The sequence below is a fragment of the Myiozetetes cayanensis genome, unplaced genomic scaffold, assembly GCF_022539395.1.
Source record: "Myiozetetes cayanensis isolate MyiCay16 unplaced genomic scaffold, myiCay2020 scf29, whole genome shotgun sequence".
NCBI classification, from domain to species: Eukaryota; Metazoa; Chordata; class Aves; order Passeriformes; family Tyrannidae; genus Myiozetetes; species Myiozetetes cayanensis.
In genome coordinates this window covers 7,002,692-7,012,278 of record NW_026087510.1, presented here as the reverse complement: position 1 = coordinate 7,012,278, position 9,587 = coordinate 7,002,692, and the positions used below count along the sequence as shown (strand labels likewise).

The 9,587-nt window shown below is 49.8% G+C and overlaps 1 protein-coding gene across 1 annotated transcript; it reads left to right on the top strand.

Moving 5' to 3' along the window:
• Positions 1–1,782: 1,782 nt before the first annotated feature.
• Positions 1,783–8,375, top strand: CXCR5 (C-X-C motif chemokine receptor 5). The gene is made up of 2 exons (XM_050323091.1): positions 1,783–1,917; positions 7,299–8,375. Exons 1-2 carry the CDS (start codon positions 1,783–1,785, stop codon positions 8,373–8,375), a joined length of 1,212 nt encoding a protein of 403 aa, XP_050179048.1.
• Positions 8,376–9,587: the final 1,212 nt, after the last annotated feature.

Below are 9,587 nucleotides of genomic sequence, written 5' to 3'. Positions count from 1 at the left end.
AGTGAGAGTTTGTATCTGTGGCAGAAAACCAGAACTCAGACAGGAATTCCCATGTATAGACATCAAAACAATCCTCATATTAAGGAATTTGGTAACAGTCTTCTTCCATAGTCAGTTCCTTACCTGCCTGGGTAGGGACATTATATTTCATTTCAATTTCCCCCCATTTATTTTTCCCCTATGATATTCTCTCTCACTATCATATTTCTTGCATTTCACATTACAGCAACACAAAGATCCCTTAGGTCATGCCTGTAGGGCAGCAGTCATCTCCTTGGTGTACTGTGTGTTTGCAAGTGAAATCCTTTGTGTCTGTTGCTTTGGAGCAGGCTCCCTGAACCCCTGTCATTCCCACACCACATCTGAGGGCCAAGCTTACAGCGTGGGAAGCATTTCCAGACTGCAGTTCCCCACAGCTGCCTTCTGCGGCCTGTCCCTCTGAGCTGAGAGGTTCGCAGCATCACTTCCTCACTCGCAGACTCACAGTACCTTACATACCCTGTCTTAGGGAGCAGCACCCTTGCTGCTGGCCCTTAAAGGAAGTCTCTGGTGCTGTGTGCTCCACCCTCCAGTTCTAGCTGAATGAGAACATCCTTCCCAAGCTCTCAGTCTCCCAGGCTCAGTGGTGCCCCACTCCTCGCGCTGCCCCACAGTCCCAGCAGGGCAGGGCTCAGTCTGTGTTCCCCCCTGGGAGGCACAGAACGAGCTCCCTGTGGCCTCCCTCCAGTTTTGCTGCTCTCCATCCTCTCCCTTTTGGGAGAAAGGGTGCCCAGAGGCTGACGTGCAAATGCAGGTGCACATGAAGGTCCTCGGGGCAGGGAAGGACAGTCAACATCCTTGGGGCAGCAGTGGCCCATCAAGTCAGGATCACCTGGCTCCTGCTAAGAAGCAGGAGTAGTGAATGAAATCAAACAGTGTTCACCTGAATAACACCACCTCCTCCTTCAGCAGTCCAAGTCCCACCCGTGCTGCTACAGAGGCTTTGGTGCAGCTGTGCCCAGAGAAGAGAACAAACACTGTGTTTGTGGAACCACATCAGCTCTTCACAGAGGAAAAGCTTCCTGCCAAAATGCCAGCTGCAATGCCATCATGCTCTGCTGACCCATACTGGGGTTTTCTCATCATGAGTCTGCTGCTGTAATATGACTGAACAAAATGCACATTTCCCTGAGCAGAGAGAATCTTGATTTCCCATCCTTATTATCCTTTACTATCTTGTGAAATCAAGGGGCCTTGCTGTGTCATGCAGCTGCCCAGCCCCTCCTGTGCTTTCCTGTGCAAGCCACCTCACGCTCCCCCCAAGCCCAGATGAGGGGCGAAGCAGTAGAAGGAGCAGAAGACAACCACAAGCCACTGGGGTTAAAGCAGCCAGAAGGACCTCGAGGCAGAGAGTGATGGTCATACAGACTATATCTATGCATTTCACCTCCAGGTGTCTTTCTTTGAAGTCCTGCATGGCTCCAGAGATCCAGGAGTATCCAGAGATGCTGCCTGGATCCAGGAGGTTTCTGCTGTGTTCCTTGGCACAGAACTTTCCAAAGCCATTCGGACCACCTGGGACAAGGACAGCCATGGGCAAGAGCCCTGAAAGTTTCCAGGGAAGCTGTAAGGATGTTCTGAATCTTCTCTGGTACAGAACAAAGGAATGTGGATTCTTCAAACTGTACTTTAAAAATCAACTTACCGCCCTCGTAAAAAGATGATAAAGCTAGACGCTAATCCTTACATCAATCAGGTCACTATGCCTGGAGCTCATTTGCCTTGCAAATAGCCTATTGTTACATGCTGTGTCCCTCCCTACTCAAATTACTATCTCCACCCCAAAAAAGAACTTCTGTTGAAACTTGTGTAGAAGAGACAGATCCTGCTCCTGAAACCATGGGGCCTGTCAGCTACTCATCAGAGACCTATGACTTGGTGAGTTGGGACTGGCTTTGCTTGATAACAGGGAGAGCAGGTGGAGCTGGGGTGGGCTGAAAGACCTGTTTTCTGTCTGTCCGTCTTCTCACCCTCCTATTGGCAGAGGAAGAGCTTGAGCCATTTCTTAAGACAGCACAATCAGCCCTTGCATCCCTTAAGTCCCAACTTGGCCGCAAACACAAGGCTGTTGCTTGCAGAGAGCAAGTGCAGTTTGGCTGTAGCTGATCCAAGGGTGCTGGGTATTCCCATGGGGAAAGCTGCCAAACTGCTGGGGCCTTGTGTGCAGCCGTTCTGGCAAGCACTGAGCCTGAGCGCTGTCCTTGCATGAGGACAGACCACAGTCTCTGCAAAGGGCCAGGTGATTCCCTGGGAGAGCAGGGCTCCGGAGCCCCATACCCACTGCCAGACTGTCCCAGCCTCTTTTACCTGCTGCCCGTGCAGCCCCTGACACCTCGGCATCACTCATTCTGAGCCAGGCACCTTCTGCACCAGCCTTCAGTGGTATAAATGCCTGTGCACACAGTGTGCAAAGCCCTGTACACCTCATCTGGTCTCCTTGCACAACTGGAATATCCAAGCAGTGCGCTCTCTCTCTCTCTCTCTCTCTGTGTGTGAAAACCCTTGCTGCAACCATACTTGCTCCTACCCCTGCTTGCTTTCTCCACATACAGGCTGCCACAGACTCTGTTGAAGGGGGAATATGCAGTATATTTACGAGAGGGGCATTTTGAAGAGGGGAAAATAAATTGCAAGTACTTCTAACAGGGAGCGATGACACAAGGCATTCTGCCTCATAGTTCTCTCCCCAGTGTTTGCAAATGAAAGACAGAAGCTGCACCTTTTAGAGTATGTTGAGCTATCCAAGGGGAAGTATACAGCAGCACTATCATCTCAGAATTTATTTTTTAATACAGCAGCTCTCTGCAGCAGATCTCAGTTTTAGTTTCTTTAAAGGGAGAAATACTGGATTTAATGTTTACAAAATTTTCTGTTCCTCCTTTTTCCTATACACCAGGGAAGAGCAAGAATATGGGGGAGCAAGCCTTGCTCTCCTTTTTCTGGTTCATCCAGTATAAAAATCCTTTGCAAATGGTGGTCATTCCTTACAACTTTTTTCAGAAGAAACTTCTTTCCCTGACCTCTGCTGAAGTTCAGTGGAAGCACTAAAGTTTGCTGAGAGGTTAAACCAAACTCAAATGTTTTTCATCATCATGCTGGTGATTCTTCCAGATGAACTCTCCATTTGATATTTGTCCTGCCACCAGAAAACCATGGAAATGGAAGCATGCTGTCCCCTTGCCCTGCAGCATGTCATGAGCTATGAGCAAGTGTGGTAAACCTGCATGATTTTTAATGCAGGAGGATTAAGCAAACTTTCCAGAATCCTTAGCTTAGTGACTTCACCTTGGCTTTGAATTATTTGAAGTCATAAAGGAGACCCCATGTGAGGTGGGGAAACCCAGCTAATTTTAGGACTGAGCACCCACAGTGGGGTGCTGCAGCAGGAAGGGTTTAGACCTTTTCTCAGACTTCCTGCAGTTAGGAGTCTGACATACATTGTTTCCCACCTCCGTCTCCTGGCAGCTGCCCAGGTTTGGCTCCCTCCGTGGAACAGGGAGGCCACAGATCTCACATGAGCATCACAGTATTTGCTTTGGTGGTGCCATATGTTGCTTTAATTATACTCAGCGCTTGTAGCAACAACCTACCAACAAAGATTTGCAAAAAAGGTTTTCAAATGTCTTGTCAAAGTGGAGACACAAGCCCTGCCTTGTGCACTCACCAGAGAGGACTGCTTGGCCAATTGAGCAATTGTGGAAGGAAAAATTATGAGAACATTTGCACCAAAAGTCTTTATCTCACAGTGAGCATTGCACAGGGAGTACAGTGAGGGCCTCACCTAAATTTTGATACCATACAAGACTCATCGACTCCGTAACCTTGTGGAAAAGTAATGTGTCCAAAGTGATAACCCCCTTTCTCCATAGCAAAAATGCTTTGCTTGCTTAACCTTCCTCAGCTGCAGACTAGACAACCAAAATCACAGTTGCAGAAGAACCATTGAGATCTCCACCAGGTCCCTTGAGGTGCTGCAGGCCAGTTTTAGTTGTAATGGGACCAACATGACTCAAGAGCATAAAGGCACCTGCACTACAATAATGTGGCATTTCCATAGGCTTTGGTCTTATTCCTGGCTTTCCCTGGTTCAGCACCCAGAGGTTATGAGCAGAAGCTCTGTCAGTAAATTGTGCTGATGTGGGCTATTTCAGTTTTAAGATTTTGGGAATAAAATGTACTGCTCCCAGCCCTGGCATGGTCTAGAAGGGAATGACTCCCATGGAAAATCCATAATAGCGCACAAGCTGCTTCACTTCTGCAGCCAAATGTTTTGATCGCTGACAGTTGTGGGGAACTGAGAAAAACAGCTGACACACGGAGACCAGAATAAATCTGAGATGTGAGTCAGGAGCAGAGGGATCCCAGAACAAAACGCACACAGGAATAACCTTCCCAGGTATGCAGTTGTTACAGAAAGAGACACCACTTTTTCTCCCACCCCCAAATCTGGCTGCAATTGTCTTGCAGGAGACCTGTTCAAAGGTTCCTCTGCATACACACGGTTGATTTCTCCCATCCCAGATCAGGCAACCACCTGCTTCCAGTCCTAGAAATTGGGAATAGCAGCAGAGTCCCCAGAATCCTTAGCTTGGCATCTCCTATAGCTCTAGTCCCTGTCCTTCCTGTCTCAGCCTGGACTGTGACTTTTCATCCTCATGCCTCCAACTCATTTTTGTCTGCTTCCACCCACACATGCTGCTCTGCTCGGAGATGCATGAGAGGATGCCTCAGACTCAGCTCTGCACATGCTTCCCCTGCCCACAGCAGGTAGCTTTATAGTAAGAGCCCTTCTACTTGCTCCCCATCAGCAATCAGATGGTGTCTGATAGTGGCACTCAGCCTCTGCACCTCTGGCTCCAAATACAAGATGATGCTGGAAGCTGGTCAGTGGCCAAAGCCACTGAACACCACCCAGGCTGTCCACCCATCAGCATCAGTGGTGCTGGCATGGCTCCAAGGCAGGACTGACACTCCAGTCAGCAAACCCGGACACTTCTCATCCTTTCTTTCTTTTTTTTTTCTTCAAAGCTGGAATCCTCCAACCTCTCCCCAGTGAAATTTCCCATTCTAACATATAATTTGTTTGGGGTTTTCCACACAGTCACCTGCACAGGCTCAGCAGTCTGGTTTGGTCACTCCACTAAGTTACAAAGGCTTTTGGGTTGGTTTTGTTTTTCTCACAGAGATTCAAGGATTGGGCACTGGACTACACTTCACAGGTTTCTACATGTGTTGGTAATTCCTGATGAAAAGTCTGGGTACAGACTAGGAAATGTTTTCAAGCCAGGGAGAAAAATAACTGGGAGGGATTTCTAAAGGCTTATGTTTTTAGCAGCAATCCCCAGTTTCCAAAATCATACCCTTAACCAGAAAAATAAATGTTCTTTGGGAATACAAAATGCTTCTCACCAAAGACTTGCAGCCCCATCATCACATTAGGGGAAGACAGTTGTGTGTGTTTGAGGTTTTGGGTAGGGGGGATTCCTGCCCCCTGAGGGGGCTGGCTCTCACCCATTCAGGAGGAAGCACCATGGCATAAGAGCACAGCCACAGCACCCCTGGATGCAGAGCTGGTGAAGAACGGGATGGTGGCAAGACCAAGAGTAACTTTGGTCAGAGCGAAGTCTGGCTCAGCACTCTTTCTGGCAGTAGCCAAAGGCAGAGGCCCAGGGAAGAGGGCAAGAGCTGGGCAAGGCTATTCTGCACTTTTCCCAAGGGCTTGTTTGCCCTCCTACCATCCACTGCTGGGGGACCACCTGAGCCAGCTGTCTGCTCTACATGTTTAGTAATGCTCTGTACACTTCTGCCCCATCAGTGTGCCTGACCCCTCCTGGAGCCATGCAGATGGTTTCAGCAGCAGAGCAGAGCAGTTCAGACGAGCCCTGCCACTGCCTCTTTACCCCAGTCGCATCCTGAGAGAGAAGAAACATAAATCACGCTTCCCTAGGCAGGAACAATGCAGGACTCCAGGCTGGTCACACTCATTTGGCTTAATAGCACATTGAGTGAGCAAAAACCCTCCAAATCAACTCTAAAACTGTGTAAAGCAGGGCTGGTATTTTTAGACGGGAACTTTGGCGGAGGAGGGAAGGAGCAGCAGGTGCAAACGGCTGCAGCTGGCAGTGAAAGGTATGAAAGCAGCAAGCAGAGACTTCCGCTGTGGTCAACACTGAAGTCTCAGCGCAAGTCTCTGGAGAGGGTGTGGGTGGGGGACCTCAGGGTGACTGCTGCTGAGCTCTTCCCACTTGTCACTAATTTTCCAGCTTGTCACAAGCCTCCTGCACTGCTCTCTTTTTGTGCTTATCCCAGCCCTTCACTTTTGTGAACACCCAACTTCTGCAAGGTGCCCAAGGCCAGCTGGAGTGTGCCCACGGTCCAGGAAGCTCATTCTGAGTGCAACTCCAGCTTCCCAGCACTTGATACTTGCCCGCAGCCTCAACCCCATTACAGGCTACTCACCTGGCAAAAAGATATAGCAGTCCAAGAGCAAATCACATCTGTGGCAGCTCCATTGCAATTTCCTTATTGTGTATCAGCCTGGGGTCCAAGTGGTGTTTTCAATAGTGTTTTCTGCCCTGACTGCAATTAATTCAGAACTGCAAGGTTTACCAACAGAACATATTCTCTCTCCAGCGTCCATTCCTCCAGCTATGGCACCACAGTGCCTCAGAGGCTTTCCTCCAGCCGTGTTGAACACCTGCCCCCCACCTTTCTCTGAGTGTGTGGAAAGCAATCTCAAGGACAGCTGCTGCTGTCTCCACCTTACCGTGCCCTGCCCCAGGCAGCTCCCAGGCCTCTGAGGAGAAGGGGGTCAGTGCAATCCCACCACCTGACAGCAGGCAGGAGAGGGGCGGTTCGAATCAGAAATGGGTAGAAAACATCAGGAAAGCTGGTAGAGGAGCGTTCCATGCTATGTGAGGAAGCAAGAGCCACCAGCAGGTAAACTGGCAAGAACCAGAAGATGAAAGTATTCATTTGACTGGACACCAGAACATCACCACATATGCTAGTTAGAGATTAGATCCTGAGCAGCTCTTGCTGTCAGAGATGGAGACAACCCTCTCCACAGGCTGCTGCACCTCCTGGCACTGGGGGGGCCTCCAAGGTCATCACACTGCAGACAGGCAGCACCTCCTCCTGATGCAGGTGGGCTTCAGGATGTGGGGATGCTCCACTCTAGATCTGCCAGGTGCAGCTGAGGGACTGGGTTCTTGTGTCCAGAAACTCCCCTCTGTTAACGAGACTCTCTTGTTCCCCAGAGCCAGGTGGAGCTGAGTGGGTACTATGAAGCTGAGAATACCACCCCTTCTTTGGAGGGCTACTTTTGCTTCAACCCAGCCTCATCAGTGGTTGGCAACCAGAGGGACCCCTTCAGAAAGGTCTTCATGCCCCTCATCTACCTGGTGATGTTCATGTTGGGGACTGTAGGCAATGCTCTGGTCCTGGTCATTTTAGAGAGGTTCAAGCGGTCTCGCACCACCACGGAAAACTTCCTTTTCCATCTCACCCTGGCCAACCTGGCACTGTTGCTCACCTTCCCATTCAGCGTAGTAGAGAGCTTGGCTGGATGGGTATTTGGGAAGTTCCTCTGCAAGATACTCAGTGCTGTCCACAAGATCAATTTCTACTGCAGTAGCATGCTGCTGGGGTGCATTGCGGTGGACCGTTACCTGGCCATCGTCTATGCAATCCACACCTACCGCAAACGCAGAGCTCGCTCCATCCATCTCACCTGCACGGCTGTCTGGCTCTGCTCACTGCTTCTGACTTTACCCGATCTGATCTTCATGGAAGTCTGGACAGATGACAGCAACCGCAGCATTTGCTATTTTCCAGAGGTTGGGATCGATGGGAACAACGCCTGGCTGGCAACTCGCTTCCTCTACCACACCGTGGGCTTCTTTGTGCCTCTGCTGGTCATGTGTTACTGCTACATGGCCATTGTCCGGGTGCTCTGTCAGTCCCAGCGCCTGCAGAGGCAGAAAGCTGTCCGTGTGGCCATCCTGGTGACAGGCATCTTCCTACTCTGCTGGAGCCCGTACCACATCGTCATCTTCCTGAACACACTTACCAAGCTAGAAGCCTTCACCAAGAACTGCCTCCTGGAAGACCAGCTGGACATAGCCATCATGGTGACAGAGGCCATTGGCTTCACACACTGCTGCCTCAACCCCATCCTCTATGCCTTCATTGGAGTCAAGTTCCGTAATGACTTCTTCCGGATCCTGCAGGAGCTTGGCTGCATAAGCCAGGAGACCCTGCAGGAGATCCTGGAGGTGACAAGGAAGGGTAGCGGAATTGATTCTGACAACACCACCTCCATCTCCACCTTCTAGCTGGGAAAGGCTGCCTGCAGGACAGAACTGGCCTAGGGCTTTCCTTCCCAGTGGCATGCTTGCTGTGGTCTCAGTTACAAGTTTCACAAGCATCCCCACCACTTTTCTTTGCTCCTCAGGAAACAGGTCCAATAGCCACCGAACACTCGAATCCCATCAGATACCTTGCCTGGCTCCTCCTGGTTCTCGTACTTGTGGAGATCTGCCTGGCGGTGAATGCTGGCTGTTCAGTGGTCACTCTTGTGGGGCTGGATGAACCCAAGTGGGTTGAACTGACATTCCCACCTCTCCCTCAAAATGTTGACTGCAGGCATCCTATGCTTGAAGCCAGGCACAAGACTGGGGTGTCAGGGAAAAGGCAAAAAGTGCAGCCAACTAAGCTAAGCAGGTCTCCATTTCACTTTCTCAGGTTGGGATAGACGCGCCCAAAGGAAGCAGCAGGACTCATTGGCCACAGCAACTGGAAAGAGAGATGTAGGTAGGACTAATGGGGGCTGTAGAGCACAATCGCATAGCATGGGCATACAGTGCTGAACACTCTCTGACTGAAACATTGTCCTCCTGCTGCGACATCTGCCCCAGCCAGCCACAGCACATTCACCTGCCCGACATAGTTCATGCCAGCAGGTCTTCCCACAGACTAAAAGATTTGACTGTCACAGACTCCTTTCCTGACACCAGTTGCATCTTTCCCCACTCATTTGATCTGTTTTACTGCTGTTAAGATCTTCTGTCAGTGGCTGCTGAACTGAATGACTGACTATGCAAAAATTTTCCTTTAAGGAAAAACAGAATGTGAAGAGATGGCTTCTGTCTTGTGACTGTGCACAGGGGACAGAAACTACACAGCTTTGTAAGTCGGAAGGTGTAACTTTTTTTTTCAGCTCACTGTATGGCAATTTGCGGGTTCTGAGAGCAAGGAGACCCACTGCCCCAAAGTAAGGAAAAGAGCTCATTTGCAAAATTTCTCTTTCTTTTTAGTGAGGTGAGAGGAAATGCAGCATTTTGCTTTGCACTATGCTTTCTGATATTTTTCCTCTACCTGCATCAACAGGGCTTTCAGAGATTAAGTGCGTCCAGAGAGAACAAACCTGGGTGGTGATCATGCCCTGAACTGCAAGTATCCAGTAACTCTTCAGATCAGGGCAGCTTGATGATACTTTGATTCAAAATAAGAGCAGCAGCTTTTCCTGTCGTTACATTCTTGCACCA